Genomic DNA, 17052 nt, shown 5'->3' on the forward strand with positions numbered 1-17052 from the left:
AAATCTTGCGTCGCGAACTACTTCCTCAGTTTTCAACCGATTCCCATAAAACTTGGCACAGATGTGTGCCTTGGGTTGTAGATGTGCAAGACGTATTTTTTGACAGTACCCAAAAGTACGTTGCCATGGTAACGGCATATTATGGGCAAAAATGGGTACAAATCTTGCGTCGCGAACTCCTCCCACAGTTTTTGATCAATTTTTATGAAATTAGGTACAGATGTTCATCTGAATATGTTAATGTGCAAGACACATATTTCCGCAGTGGCAAAAAGTGCGTTGCCATGGTAACGGCATGTTATTGGTAAAATATAGGGCAAAATGCTTCATGGCAAAACTGCTTCATCAGTGTTCTTCCAATTCTCATGGAATTCATATTGAATGTTTGTCTTAGGATATAGGTCAGCATGACACATTTCTTGACAGTGACAAAAAGTTTGTTGCCATGGTAACAGCTCACATATTATGAGCCAAAATGATGGAAAATTTTGTGTTGCAAACTACTTCCTCAGTTTTTGCCCAATTTCCATGAAACTTGGTACAGATGTGTGCCTTTGGTTGTAGATGTGCAAGACGCATTTTTCGACAGTACCCGAAAGTACGTTGCCATGGTAACGGCATATTAATGGCAGAAGATCAAGGAAAGATCTTGCGGATTTAACTACTTCCTCAGTTCTTTGACCAAAGCTTATGAAATGTTGTTTGGTGGGGGTATAACCAGTCGCTGTAGCGACATTTCTAGTTATTTTTACCAGTGAAGGATTATTGGATTTTCAATTTGTCTCCAAAGAAATATCAATAAAAATCAAGTTTTGGTTGAAGTGATTTCTTCTGACAGTATTTTATATTGATGACGAGGATAGTAACAATGTTAAAGTGGGTGCTAAAACAGTATTAGAATGTGTACTTACTACCATGGTAACTGATCCTTGATTAGTCTTTTGTGCAGCTGGGTACATATTTCTCATGCCAGAAGTACAAGTTGTGGTGAAATCTGCAAATTTTACCAATTGGTAGCTTTGGAAACAAGGTTGTTTTCATCATGCAGCAACAACTATATTTGTTTATTTTTATCATGTTGTTAGTACAACGTAGTCATTGCCCTATTCAGAAAAACCTGCATTGAGATTTAAAAAGACAAGTCGTAATGATTCTATCATTTCCTCATGGTATTTTTGAATGCAGGTATGATTGTCGTACATGTACGATGTAAATAAAATGTTTTTGATGTGATTATTTGCATATGAATCCCCACTAAAAAAAAAAAATCTTTTCTCTGTGTTCTCTTCTTCTCCTGCCACATCGCAGAACAAATTCCGATTCAGCTTTACACACCAGTGCAATGGTCCCAGATGTATTCTCGGGCTCCCCCTCGGTCCCTCCCCATAGGAGAGGTAAGTCAATAGCCCCGCCGTCACAGTACACTGGATTCACGATAGCATGCGCTGGCAGCTGAAGGAGGTACATTCTGGCATTAGATTCGGCTGTACGGTTTTTGCCGCCGGGAGCACTCCAACGATTTGATTCTGACGGTGAATCCTGCCTCTCAGTTTCACGCTGAAGGTTACGTCCCTTTCTGATAAAAAAGGAAAAAAAAGGAGGGGGAAGAAATTCACAAATCTGAGAAACATCACCGTTGCATTCATGGAACCAGTCATATGACATGTGAAATCATCTGGGAGATTTTAGGGGAAATCAAAAGTCACGATAACTTCAGTTCCAAACTTCTTTCAAAAAAGTAAATATCCTTGAGACAGACACTCATGTTTCCCCCCCCCCCCCAAAAAAAAGATAGCAAATCAAGAGCTCCCTCTTGAGGTAGGTTTTGTACATTCATTAGCAATGCATGGAGTCAATCATTTGATTGATGGTTGCATCGACTGTTTCAGTAATGAAGTCCTATGGTGCACAGATGTTCAGTGTGAAATGGGAAGTAATATCTTTAATGTAATGTGAGACACAGCTTGGTGTGCAAATCATGTCAGAGGTTTGTCTGTTGTATTTTCCAAGAATGAGCCATGCCAGGTGATGTTTGACTGCATTCTTATATTTTCTTTGCATCATTCTGACTTTAATTTCACTGTGGTATTATTTATGCCAGTGCATTTCACCTTTTCTCATTCAAGTTGAAGCACACTGAAAATTTTACAAGGATTAGCTGTGATATGACCAAATCTAAAGAAATCATACAAAATCAGGGAAATCTTAAAAACTCTCTCTTTACATGTACAGATATGACCCTAGAATTTTTGTAGTTAAAAAAAGATATGGTGACGATTTTGTTTTATTATATACCTTACTTGTAGAACAACGGCTTTGATTATTTGTGTACTACTAGGACAGGGAAAAGCTTTTTGGACTTAGTAAAACAGTTCAAATGACCTTTCAGAGAGGTCAAAGAAGAATGACATCACTGACAGCATCAGTGAGAGCTGGTCTCAAATCACAGAGCTTGTGTCACGGGATGCTGATTACAAAAAGACATTAGCGTGATAAAAATATTACTGAAAATTGAAAGCAACAGAATTGTTAACAGGATGGGCAAATTTCATCTACACACGATAATATCGCTATAATTGTCAATAAATCATCTTGTCATGCTATCAAAACGTTTTTGGAGTTTGTTCTATAAAATTTAATGGCCCTCTCAGTTGTTTGGCCTAGTTTAAATGTGTTGTTGCAAGTAAAGACCCCAAGTGTGTCTTGTCCTTGACTGTGTGTTGTAGAATAGAGGAGGTACATGTTTTTTTGAATAGATGCTAAGGCAAGCAAGACATATTCAATAAGATAAATACTATATGACCGCATAGCGGAACTCAAGTGACATCAGAATCATGTGACCTTGATAGTCTCCATCAATCCATGATTTATGTGACAGTTGTATGTTTATACCTTTCTTGATAAGATATCAGTGTCTTTCTAGATAGCCACTGATATGCTCCTTTCTTGTTCTCCTTTAATCAGGAATAGAATTTTTAATTGGCATTAGATTGGGTTTGTTTCCCTAAATGAAGCCCTTGACTCAATAATCCATGGGATGAGTGTTTCCCGTTGTTAAAGGCAATATGAATGATGCATCTGTAATGTGAGCAAATGTAACATTGTCTTTAAAAACAGGAAGGACTTTTAAGTGGTACCGGTACATACAATTAGTGTTTTAGATTTAAAGGTATTGTTTACCATTGGGAGCAGTGATATAGAAAATGTTTGAGTTATCACATTTGATGCATATGGGTAGGTCAGTTGTATAAAAAAACATACCTTATGAAGATTTCGCAATAAAGCCTAAAATAAGGGGATATCACTATTTTTCTGAGTAAACCATTACTGTAAACGGTTTAGTCTCGAAACAATCTTATTATAACTATTGTTTATATTTTGTATATTTAACAGAACTTAACATTAATTATACTGATTAACATTTGTACATTGGTTGTTCTATCTCTAACTCAGATTTTAGAATTATTTTGAAGCTTGAAAGCTAGGTTTTGTTTAATCTGCAAATGATAAATAATGCCTTTGATTAACCTGTTTGCAGTCCATATTTTTCATATTTAATTATCACAGACATGTGTTGTCTTACATTGTTCTCAAAACCACTTGGATGTGATGTGCAGAATATTCAATACTCTCAGTCATACATGTTTCAGATAGTAATATGAACCTTTCCTCAAATATGATCATGAAATTTTTACTACGTGCAGATGAGAAACATATTTCTGTCATGGTGTGTTTTTATCTTGACCACAGACATGATGGATAATAACTCCTCAATGGGTGAGAGACTCAAGCCGTTACCATGGGACCCAAAGAAGGTGGGTGACTCTTTCCCATTGCCAGGTATCCTTCATCAGTAGCCACGGTCACGCTACCCAAAACTACTCATACAACTGCAGTTTACTCCCCGATAACTTCCAGAAGTTTGAGCAGGCGATCACACTACGCGCAAAAACGTGCATAGTTTGATTGATGCAAAACCACCCATAGCTTCGGTCTCAGACACACATGCTCCATGTGGACAAAAACTGCATGCTCTCCTTGAATGTCAAAAATGCAAACGCGCAACAGCGTGCATTATAATGCGCAATGTGCATAAACAATGTAAAACGATCTAATCACGTGACAAACTTTTCAAAGTTTCAACCGTGTGTGGCCACGCTACCAAAAAAAAAAAAAAAACTATACAGAGTGCTGCATTAAATTTCGCGGGAAATTTTGATGGTAACTTGTCAAGAAGTTTGTGGTCAGACTGTCCAAAGTAAGTGGCCAAAATAGACCCCTTTGTGAAACTACGCACAGTTTTGCAAAGTATTACCGCAGCTGATGTAGTATATTTGATACTGTTCCTCTTACTCTACGAGGACAGATAAGATGTTGCAGCCAGAGTCTTTGTTCAGTGTGGACTCCCACCATTTGCAATGCCTGGCACCAGGTGTGTCCTTTTTTTCAAGGTAGACAATTGTGTTGTTTTTCCTCTGAGTACAGACAGACACTAATGGAATAATGGAAAGAGTTTTGTTGTCATGGTAATTGTTTTTACAGTGAAAGAGCAACTTCAGCAATATACCATTGCTGATATTTTATGGTAGAAAGATAGATGTAATGTATATTATATATACTGATAGAAATTTGTACTTGTTGCAAGTTGCAATGAATTTCAGCTACCCTTCATAGCTACAGTGTACATTTTAAGCTTTGGCTTTTGGTGTGTGGTCTGCTGTGCATTTGATGAGGAGTGGGTACAATGTTAATTCTGTCTTTTCTACCGAGTTGCATTATATCATATTCATACAGATCCTTTATTCATTGCCTCAAGTTTCACAATTGTGACTATAAATAGTACAACTTTTCCATTTTAGAAACTCACATGAGTTGTAACCTGGTATTGCACTTAATGCACGTCTGGTGTGGTAGATTTCCCCAGTTTCACTTGTTTTGAATATCATCATTGGGCTTAGTTCCTCTTCGTGTCACCAAAAAAAAAAAAGAAAAATGAGAGACACCAAAGAAGTGATATTTTTACAGGTTGTTTAAATGAGAGAGAGAGAGAGATAGAAGGAGTTTGAATGTCTAGACCAAACAGAATTGACTTTACAAGATTTGCATGTATGAATACATCATTATTTTACTCTATACGTTGTCAGTACCTCGCTGCTTCAGCATGCAACTCCTTCAACTGGGCTCTGCCTCTCAACCAAAGTCGCTTGACACATTATCATTTACGTGTCACTGATTGGTAGCATTTGATTTGAATTTAATGTCTGAGTTCATTATCAGCCCACCCTTTCACACCACTCTGGGCATGTCCGAAAAATTGCAGTATGTACAGAAATGCCCAAACCATGGGGGCAGTTTAGTTTGCACTTTTAATAGTGATTGCATTGCATAATGTTGATGGCATTTACTGCTATGTGAATATACCCATACAGATATTGCAGACTGCTAGCATTTCCTGATTTGCAAAAGGACTCCTTGAAAACTACTGAATCTCTTGACATACACCAAAAGGAGTATTTAAACTGTTGGAAGCAATAATAATCAAATGCGACATCATTTTGTGGGGTCCAGTTGTGAGTAAGTGGGGCACGTTATGCACCCTGCTCTTTGTGATGAATGAATTAAGCGAGATCTTTTACTTGCCTGGGTTATGACTCTCTCACACTTGGGACCCCCGTTTAATGTCCTATCCGTGGAAAAGAGTGTTTTGCCTCTACTAGAGGGGACGGCATGATAACACACAACATTGCTCAGTAAGACTCACTTGGGTTCAAACCCACGCCTGAACGCAAGCCATTCAATACACACTACCGACAGAACCATCTCATTACCTGTTATTCAATGGGGTTTCATGTACTTTGCAATTTAATTGGCAGAAAAAGCATCAGCAACACGTCAAATAGATTATCTGTGCATGATTTTAGCCTGCCCATATAGCACTAGGGTAAGAGTTGATCTTTAATCTGTATCCTCATCCTTCCACTGCTCATTTTGTCTTGTTCTCCTCATTTCTTTTTTTACACTAGGGCCAGCAGCAGCTGCAATCAAGGCCAAGGTCTTGTGAAGTTCCAGGCATCAAGTAAGGGACTATCTCCAGTGTTTTGTTGTGCTTGTCTGATTTAAGAATTGGCTTCATCAACTAATCCCCCCTCCCCCCCAAAAAAAAAAAATAAAAAAAATAAAAAAAATAAAATAAAAAAATAAAATAATAATAATAATAATAATAATAATAATGATGATGATGATGATAATAATGATGATGATGATAATAATGATAATAATTATAATAATATTAATAATAATAATGATAATAATAAATAAATAAATTAATTAAATGAATACATAGATAAATAAATGAATAAAGATAAATAAAGATAAATAGATACATGAATGAAATACTGATAGTGGAATGAAATAAATTGAAAAGGTAGAATTATGATCATTGAATAGATAGATGTAATAAAAGAGAAAAATATTGTAAAATATAATGGTGAAATAAAAAGTAAGAATTGAGCATTGAATATATATCAAAAAAAAAATGGTGATAAGTTAAAAGTGAGAAAAAAATCAAGTTCATTTGCTTTTTGAGTTGATAGTCAAACAGAATGAAAGTTCAAGTGCAATCAGACATATGAAGAGAATGTTGAACTATTGAATAGTTACCCTTTTGTGACATCCTTCTGTGAACCACAGGATGCTAATTCACCTTTGTAATTGTGACATCATGTAAGGACTGCCTTTTATTTGCTCTGTGTATAGGGACATCTTATGAGTTTTTGTACTTGTCATTACCTGGAATAAAATGTAGTTTTCCTTCACACAGGATATGTAAAAGTGCAGTCTGGGAGAATAAAAAAAAAAGTAGTTTTCTTTGAGGCCACTTCATACTGTTAACACATTGGCCCGAATTCATGAAGGTGGTTTACCTTTAAACCATGGTTCAGATTTAGACCATGGTCTAAAATAAGCGTGAAATAGGTGTACCTTTGATGTGCACGTATCAACGCCCATTTGTTACTGGACGTCTGTTGGCATATGCAGTCTGTCGTCATATTTACGCAGAAGAAATTTACATAATCCATGGTCTGACCTTAAATCACCTTTGTGAATTCAAGCCATACTGTTTGAAAGAAATCATATTGCAAAAATCAAATTGTCACAATTCTCACACAAATATTGCTTTGTGATTTTTGTTGAGAGAGGATGTGTGATTAGACAGAATACTGGTAAGCTGTAGCTGTATCACCATTATACTACATGTTTTTCTTCTTTCCTGTGCCCCCAAACTTTATTTCCTCCAGTATCTGCCCCTCGGAGCAGCCTGATGCCAACCCCATCCCCATCTCCAGCAACACAGGGTCACTACCAGACCTAACGAACCTCCACATCCCCTCCCCTCTCCCGACCCCACTCGACCCAGAGGACCAGACCTACAACCACAGTGGCAGCAACACCAACCTGTCGCAGAGCATGCCATCGGGTCACCTGGGTGTCATGGGCAACCACTCCTTACCACAGGTGAGTGCTTTCGCTGTATGTTTGACTGCAATCACCCCCCTCCCCCCACCCAGTAGATAGATAGATGGGGTCTAGGGTGATTACCCCCTGGGCAATTACTCCAGATCCTTCCCCTTCCCCTTCCCCTAATCCTAATCCTGAACCTAATCCTAACCCTAATCATAATCCTGAACCTAATCCTAAGCTAACCCTAAAACAATCTCTAACCCTAAAAACCTAACCCTAACCCTAATCTTTACTCTAGCCTTATCACTAACCAGTATTTAGCAAGGGGGGGGGGGGGGGCGGGGGGTAATTGCCCTGATACGAGATAGACGAATAAATGAATAGACAATAAATATATAGATAAATAGAAAAATGTCAAGAAATTATATTTATGATACAAAGTGAGCATTTAAGAACAATAAAGGAACATGAAAAGAAAATTGATCTTCTGTCATCAACCTGAGCACATTACTGTAAAACCGGAAATTTTAGCGTACGTGAAACTTTTGCGAATTTCGCAACTGGCCAAGATTTGCGAAAGTAAAGTGCCTGAAAAAGTTTTTGTCTGCACATTCCATTGAATGCTAGTTCGTGTAGTATACTCACAATTTTTTCATGATCGGCGACACGCAAAAGATTCATGCCGCGAATGTTACTGGCTTTACAGTACACGTACTTACAATGTGTACTGCGTACTCTAATTACACACAGCCTTTTGGTGCCCTTGTTTATGACTGTTGGCACCCATACTAGACTCTATGTCTGTCATATCCTCATGCACTGTGACACATGCCTATCACTGCCTCGAGATTAAAGTTGCTGAACATTGGAGGGCTCTGCAAATTAACAGTACTTCCGTAAATTGGAAATACACTCAGTCTCAAGTTGACTTTCGTGTCATGTGTTATGTACAATGTATGCATATCAGATGCAGTAATGATGTCCAAGGCTCATAACTGTCCGAATTAATTGCACACAGATCTTCACTAAATTTCCTTTACTTGCACAATTTCAAGAATGAAAATTTGCGTCTCCCATATCAAATTGTTCCAAGAGTATGACTTTGTTTAACAGAAGGGGCAAAAGGTGCTGAATTACTGACAAAAATGAATGAGTTTATGTACAAATTTTATGTACAATTTTTTTTATTTTTATGTACAAATTAGTAGAAAAATGTAAGACAATGAAGTTGTCCCATCAAATTTGCACATGATCCCCGCTATTAACTGTAAGCGTTACATTTTGCAAAAACAAGTTATTCATTCCATTACTTTATTCTTAGTGCAAAATTAATGATACTTTTGATGCTCTATTGATTTGATTGTACTGCATTGATTGAGGCCAACTTGCACATGGAGTGTATATGAAGCCATTATTATAAAGTAAACTTTGGATGTTCTTAAGAGAGGAATATTTTCACATCGCTCTAATTAACATCTGATTCATTCCACAGTGATAGCAGTATATAGCTTTATGTAGCATAGAAAAGGTGTTACTTAAAAAGCGAGTAGATATCAAACTAATATACGTAGTGCCAGTAGTCCTTCAGCTAAAGATTAATTTAAGGATGGCGTGTACATTATTCACATTGCTTTTTGCCCAATGCAGACTTTTCGGTTCCAGCTTTTGTTTGGTGTCTCTCTTCTTTCGCCGTTATGCCTTCCCCATGTCTGTCTACTTCCATATTTGTTCACAATTTTCATTCAGAATGTTTGCATTTGCTGTTTTGGAGATGGCTGCCTGGCCTTGGTTGTTGAAATTCAAAACAAAGAGCAGTTTATTCACTGCCTGTAGAGAATAGTGTAGCATGAAAAGGATGCACTGGAAAAGTGCTCTGTTTTGGTCACATCTTTCCTGTTTTAATTGGACTGCTGTTTTCATTTTCCTGTGTGACCCATTAATCCTCCTTATTCTAAGAATGATGTGTTTTTTTCACCTTCAATTCTGTTTTTACTAGACATAGTGTACCCATGTATCAAGGAAGGTCTTGTTTTCCACTCGTCTGTTATGGTCTGGTGGTCCTAGTTATATCCGCATTAAGACAATACTGATCATTGAATAAATTTTTTAAAAGGGCTTAAAGAAAATGGCTAAGATCTCAAGTACATACTGTACAAATGTGCACGCACACACACACACACACACGTACACAGGTACACTTCCAATAGCAAAGAAATAAAGCAATGAATGAACTCAACTACCTTTGTGCTAGATGAAGACTTCCTACAGTCTCAAACATATGTTTGTTTTAGTTTAGATATTTGCATCTTTGTGAGTTTAATTTGTTTCTGTGTATAGTTGCTTCTCTCTGATCCTAAAATATTATGAATAGATTGCTTCATTATGTTCAGAGCTGACCTGCATCTTTAATTTCAATGCCTGATGTGCATTATAATCAAAACCTTCTCTTACCTGTACATCCTATAACCAAGTTCAGAAGGTGAAATTAAAGTTATGCTGTCATCGCAGTGCAGAGGGCTTTTGTGGCAATACTCAGCAAATTTCTGTTCCTTGGAAAACTCTTGATTTCCCAGCAAACCAGCAGCATTTATCTTTTGAGTTTCGTGCATAGATTGGGAACCAGATGCTTTATGCTTCTCACCGTAAACGTCGGTCTTCCCTGTCCATTTATATGGATAGTGCGAGTAGCTACGTGGAGGTTAAACGGAGCATTTGTGTTTTTTGGCTGGAATTCCCGCAGGTGACAACACACAGTCCGCAGGTCAGTCCTCAGATGAGTCCCCAGGCGGGGCGGCGGCAAGTTATGAGCAACCCCGGCAGCCCCGTGGTCCTCAACCAGCAGAGGAGACACCTAACCCCTAGCCCACAGGTAATGCTGACCTTTACCCCCCACTTCACCTCCCCCACTCCTCTTCCTCGCCAACCTCCCACCCTTCATGCACAAATACTCATGATGCCTTAGTTGTGTCATTTGTGGTTGTTGTCCCCGCCGAACGAGTTCGAGCAGGGGACTATGAAACGGGCTCCGTACGTGTGGGTGTCCGTGTGTGTGTCCGTGTGTGCGTCCGTGTGTGATCAAAATCTTAAATTTGCTACTTTTCTGTCATTTATGAGCCAATTTTGATTCTGTTTGCTTTATGTGATAGCACTACGTGGGAGCTTTGAAACTTCTACACAGAATTTCAGTTGTGACCTTTGACCTTGACCTTTGACCTATATTGTACATTTTGCTACAAAATGCTACTCCTTTGCCATTTCTAACCCGATTTCGATTCCGTTTGCTTTATGTGATGGCACTAGTTGAGGGCTTCAAAACTTCTACACAGAATTTTGACCTTTGACTTCTTTGACCTTTGACCTTGATTTTTTTACCTGTATTGTACATTTTGCTACAAAATGCTACTTCTTCGCCATTTCTAACCCGATTTCGATTCCATTTGCTTTATGTGATGGCACTAGGTGAGGGCTTCAAAACTTCCACACAGAATTTTGACCTTTGACTTCTTTGACCTTTGACCTTGATTTTTGACCTGTATAGTACATTTTGCTACAAGATGCTATTTCCGGCGGGGACATATATTACGCACCGCATAATTTCTATTTTTCCTTGTTCTTTCTGCAATGCCAGCTTTAGCAACTCAAGCAGTACGTATTACCCCTATTTTGACATTCTCCCATTTTCCATGACATTTCCATCATCTGGGGCTTATCATGATGATGTACAATGTAGTTCCTCTTCAAGTTAAGAACAAAGTGTCATCTACTTTTGGCATTGATTTAGAGAGAGAGAGAGAGGACGTAAGTATTTTGTAAAGATTTATTGAGTACTCTGAAGCCTTCCATTGTGCATTTATTATGATCTGTGTTGTGCATGGTTCCATCCATTGATGACACATTGTAGTGATTTTAATTACCCCATGATTTTACAGGGCATCCCGCTAGACCAGACCCCCAGCATAGTAGTCGACCACCATCAAGACACACCCAACCACCACACCCAGCAGCAGGTAGCGCAGCAGCAGCAGCAGCAACAACAACAGCAGCAACTAGTCAACCAGGGCAACATATTCCAACACCAGCAGCATGCCCAGCAGCATAGCCAGCAGTCTCCCCAGCAGCAGGCTCAGCAGCAGGGGCAACAGCAGCAACACCACCACTCAAACCCCCAGAGCCCACAACACAACGTTCCACCAAGCCTCACCTTGGACATGTCTCAAATGGTAAACTCCTTGTCAAGCCCCTTAAACATGCTAATGCTTTACCCAAAAAGTAACATGTATGGTAATGCGTTGCCCTTAGTAATGCATTGCCCACAAAGCGAAGAATTCTCAAATAGCTGCTAATACTATTACTTATAATTGTAGTTCACCCACACGAGTTTGTATTTGTTGATACACAGAGCAATGAGAGAGATGAAAGAGATCTGATGACATTTCTTTCTTCTTTTTTTTTTACTCAAATATAAGATTCAGGCCGTACTGGGTGTGGTTTCATTAATTTGAGTTAGCTGAAATTCATCAAGGCAAGTATCTTTCTCTGATTCTGATTTCTACTATCATACTTACCAAGATTAGTGTTCTTCTGATCAGTTACAGCTGTATTAGTATGTCATTGAGTACAAATGAACTTTCGTTATCTCTCCAAGACAAAAGTTCAGTGTGATGAAAGTCATGTCATTGTTTTTGTTTCCTTGCTTAGGCCGCTCTTCAGGCACAGATGCAACACTACCGGGATAAACAGATGATGGGCTCCAACGTCTCCTGCTCCTCGCCGACCTCACCGGTGTCCAACCCCAACAACTCGCCCCTCCCATCACCAGGGGGTGGTGCCGTGCCCCTGGGCTCGCCGGGCTCCGTGTCGCCGGTCCACGTGGGCATGAGTCCGTCGCTCTTCAATGACGCCTACTACCAGCAGCAGCAGCAGCAGCAGACCAATGCGCTGCAGTACAAGTTTGAGCAGTTCAACATGATGCAGGGCTCCGAGGGCAAGCAGAAGACGACGTCCACGCCGACGTCGCCCACGTTTGTCGTCACACAGCATGAGCATGACATACAGGCGGGTCTGGTGAGTCAAGTCTAGCGATCGTAAACTTCCTCATGCTTACAAAGTTTTCCCCAAGACTGATGTGGAGTTCTGTGTGACCCCCAGACCATGACTTCTTGATATGCTCAAATTCTGTCCAAATTGTGCTCACAAGTGTGGCTATTTAGTCCTTGACTTGGGTATATCCTAGCCCTGAAGAACACATTGCACATCGTACTATGCCTTTGTCAATTTTGAAAGTTTGATGCAGTTGCAAAGCCTTCATGCACAGTGTTTACAAAATGCGTACAATGTGATTTGATTGAAACAGAGTAATGCGGCACACAGCATGATTTTACAGCCCAGTGCTCATCTCAAATCACACATTCATACATCCTTGGTCACATCATTTCTATGAAAATACTTTTAATTTTCTTTTTTTTTTTTGTGAGCCCGCGTGTATAGTTATGCTACAGAGTTACAAGATTATCTTCCTACCTTAAAACGTTTGTCACTGTTTTTGACCAGCACTTTGCTCAATGTAAACAGAAGGCAACTTTACTGGGATGTGTTTTTCTTTACCACTGCCGCAGGGTCTTTCATATGGTGCCGTGTACAGCCACAACCTAGGGGGAAGTCAAGAGTTGATTCACCAGGGCAGACCGCCCCCCTCCTACCAGCAAACCCTTATGCAAATCCCACAACATTCACATCCCAGCAATATTCCAGACATCATATTCACAGGTGAGTGCTAGCTTCAACTCCATCACCCTCTCTCTTTCAGTTTGTCCATCTTCTATCAAATATTTGAAATTAATTAAATGAAGTCACATGAGACTTTATGAAACGAGCACATAGCTGTCAAAGTTTCAGATAGATAGACAAACATGTATATGACTTGTTAAAAGTGTTGCTGTGATAAAAATCCTGATCTCCTGTATGTTGGATTGCATATAATCTTCATAACAAATTTTCTCAAACCTGTGTTTATCTTTGAGCTGGTTTCCGTGCCACTTCTTTGTTTTGAGTTTTGGAAATGAAGTCTGGCAAATCATATGTCATGTGAAAGCTTGATGTCTAGAATTTGGCAATTCCTGAATAAGAAAATCAGGGATTGGCGCTTTATCATCTATTTTGTATGAATAGATCACAAAATGCTCTTCCTAACCCAAACAAGATGTACTGTTTAAAGGTTGTGTAAAGACATTGTTTGACTTGTGCCCATTCACTGTAACCTTCCTCCTGAAATTAAAGCCAGTTGTGATTTGTAGCGTGTTTAAGCTGCTATAAGTTTTTCTGTTTTTGTTTTTTTTTTGCAAATCTGTTAAAAGTACAAATTTGAATTTAGATAATTAAAATCATGCAGACGCTTATGATTTGATAACAAGATGAAGAAAGAAGATTGTTTGCACCAGTTCAGTGTTTAAATTGTGGCAGGTGAAGGCATCAACTATCTGATTGGATCGAGAAGTCTGTTCAAAAGAGTTTACTGGAATCACTTAACAAGTCACTGATTTTGTAGATGGATGTGAAACCTTACAAACAGAAGATGATGTAATTGCATTTACTATTTTCATGCTATTTCTCGTTATGTATTGGCCCCTTATCTCTTTTTCTTCCATCTCCAAACAGGTGCAGGGGAGTCGCCACCACGACAACAAGAGCTTGCGCGTGAAATCAGCAATGCCATGGCTAGCGTGGATAGTAACTTTGAGCACGACCTCTTGTTCTCAACAGACTCTTTGAATGTAGACCCTCTCGACCTGGAACACCTTCAAATGCTCTCCGACAACGACATCGTCGCCGATCAGGCCACGGAGGACTCGTTTAGGCAGGACCATCGGCTCTAGCGGCCCCTGTGTCGACCCCACTATTCCCCAGTGATCATCCGTTTCTTGTGTTTGTGTGCCCTATACTGTCCTTCTGTTGCGCAAAAGATGACCGCCGTTGCGATGGGGTCTGAACAAGCAGACTATCACTGCAAGCGCTTTTATCGACTTGTGTTTCTTCTCTGTGTGTATGTGTGTGTGCGCTTAGCAATCACTGTTCTGGCCACCAGCCACAGGAAAGATGGATAGAGTCAGGTGTGGATGTACTGATTTATGGACCAGGGTTTGCAGGAAGGAAGGAGGGTGTCACAATACAGAATGTATGCCTCCCTGTGCCTGCTTCGTCTCGGGACACTACTATAGAGTGGAAGAGCTCGGACGCATCAGTGCCGACATCTCACACCCAGCCTCACGAATTGCATCACGTCCCCGCGCTGCCAGTTAGATGGCAAGATGTTGGTGTTTGATTCCTGCCCAAGAGGTTTGACCACATCATCTGTCAAGTCTGTCATGAGGAGCCGTAGCAGGGAAGCTCATCAGTACGTGGAGAGGAAGTTGCTGTCTGCAGTGACCTTTGACCCATCCAAGTCATGCCGTGTGTGTCTCTCAGCTCTCAGTCTGCCTCAACCTAAAACAGGAACGATTCACTGAAAACTCTCCCAAGGTGTTTCATAGCATCAGAATGCTGCTGGTTTTCTTCAAAATGTGGTGTTCTTAAATGACGACATATGCTTTTACCCACTTATTTACAGTGTTCATCTCCTTTATAGGTAGGCAACTTTGGTGTCTTCAAACATAGCATAATCATTGCACAGTGAAACCAAACTTCAAACCCAACAGGGAGGGGTCACGAGTAGATTTTCCCTTTGTTTTACCAAAGGTCTCAAATGGTTGAAAGATCAGATAAATGGTTTATGAGAATTTCAAGTAAGGGCTCTCCTCATATCTTTAAAAAAGAACTTTGTACGAGTCTATTACTGATTGGATTTGGCAAACACTTGCATGCGAATCATGAAGCGGGCGTTCCTGCATGTTGCAGAAAATCTTGCTCTCTTCTTGTTAGTGATTGAGAAAAATTGTGACATTCTTGGAAGGTCAGATCGCGTATTGTAGTTTACGAAAGCTTCACGTATCCTGCAGACTGAATTATGACAAACAGTAGTTCTTTAAGACTGGCGCATGTGCTCTGTAGACAGGTTGTTCAGCATGGGCTGCCGACTCGTGTACCATTAGTGAATGCCGCATCCTGTGCAAAGGGTCCCTGGTCACCAAGCTTAGTCCAGCACACATACACTAAAAGAAGAAAAGTTCAAATCTCATCTGCCCACTCTTTAACATCTTGATTGACTTCATGTGATACAGACAGGCAAAAATGTCAGTATTTAAAGTCAGAATTTGCCACTTACAGAAGACTAAATTGTGCCATTTCAAAGGCACAGGCATACTTCGGTAGAAATAAGTTCATCTTAACACACAGCCCGTCTTACATGTACATTGAGGTTTGATACCAATTCCATTACATTATATAATACAGCGGATGACATCACAGCAGTAATGATTCTGCTACCTTTTCAGTATTTTGGTGGTGTTGTTTTTTTTTCAGTCATGTCATAATTTTTTTTTCTTTTTCCAGTAAAAGAACATCATAATTGCAGCTTGTTAATGGCACATGACTTGTAAGTGCAATTCTATCTTTTCTTTTAAAGCAGATGGACATTACTGTATACAACATTTATTTCGCAGTGGTTTTCTATTTGACAGCGATGCAGATCAACACAGTTGACAGTCAAACAAATAATGACATGGCAACGTATTGCTGCTCATGAAACCAGTGCAATGTTGATTGTCGTGCATTTAGGTAATCAGGGCTGCACACTAACTCATTTTTTCTACTGTTCCAATCTGTCTATTGGACCTGTAGGTACCCAGTTTTTCCATTTTTCACTGGTCCATTCCTGAAAAAGTTTCTGGTCCGAAAGTGATTTTTACTGATCTTGGACTGTCAGACCAGTGCTAGTGTGCAGCGTTGGCGTAATATACATTTTCCTCCTCGAAAAGGGATGAAAGTTTATTGTCATTCTATCATTTTGGTCTCTATGGCACACTTATCCACTCGTGAAATTGTCCTACAAGTCCCTATTCATGAAATGAATGATGTATACAGTAATCGTCCACTGCAAAGACTTATTTTTACTGTTGCTGCAAAACTTGTCTTAAAGAATAGGCTGCAAGTTGGTTCCCCTTGTCTGTTGGATGTGCAGACAAAGTCTGTGGGCTGGTGCAGCTTGATTCAGATGCTTGTGGTTGTTGGAGATTATGCTCCTGCTCTGCGAGAAAATATTTATCCCTTTCCTTTCTGCTAAAAGTAAGACGTCTGTGATTAATCATGTCTGACAGCGATCTTCGGATGAGATTTAACCGCCCACGTATATTCTCATGCTGTGTGGCATTTTGATATTCACTTTTGGTTCTTCAGTCATAGGACCGCCCCCCGAAGTAGACTCTAGAGGGCTCCCTTTTCATATAAATCACTGCTGAATACTCACAGCTGTTGTCATTGCAAGGACTTCGGCAGCAACTCCCCAAAATGAAGTCAGTTGTGAGTATTTGTTGTTGCTGTGGCATTGGCACTTATTGTAGTCTGAAATGATTGCAGTTACCATGGTAACAGGGGAAATACTACAAGCTGATGGTTTGTCACCTAACTGCTTCTGTGGAGAGAGCAACTACCAGTATTATG

General features: G+C 39.7%; 1 protein-coding gene across 1 annotated transcript in view; it reads left to right on the forward strand.

Moving 5' to 3' along the window:
• Positions 1–15410, forward strand: part of LOC139739421 (CREB-regulated transcription coactivator 1-like) — a 39293-nt gene extending 23883 nt beyond the window's left edge. The window contains exons 2-10 of the mRNA XM_071650037.1: positions 1309–1394; positions 3751–3815; positions 6024–6076; positions 7299–7515; positions 10202–10330; positions 11391–11681; positions 12160–12525; positions 13077–13227; positions 14116–15410. Of these exons, the coding sequence (XP_071506138.1) occupies positions 1343–1394; positions 3751–3815; positions 6024–6076; positions 7299–7515; positions 10202–10330; positions 11391–11681; positions 12160–12525; positions 13077–13227; positions 14116–14333 (1542 nt within the window). The 5' untranslated portion in view covers positions 1309–1342 and the 3' untranslated portion in view covers positions 14334–15410. The remainder of the gene's footprint in view (positions 1–1308; positions 1395–3750; positions 3816–6023; positions 6077–7298; positions 7516–10201; positions 10331–11390; positions 11682–12159; positions 12526–13076; positions 13228–14115) is intronic.
• The last annotated feature ends 1642 nt before the right edge of the window (positions 15411–17052 follow it).

Source organism: Diadema antillarum, unplaced genomic scaffold (assembly GCF_040938485.1).
Source record: "Diadema antillarum isolate AM-2024a unplaced genomic scaffold, OU_Dant_1.0 seq00000798_RagTag, whole genome shotgun sequence".
NCBI lineage: Eukaryota > Metazoa > Echinodermata > Echinoidea > Diadematoida > Diadematidae > Diadema > Diadema antillarum.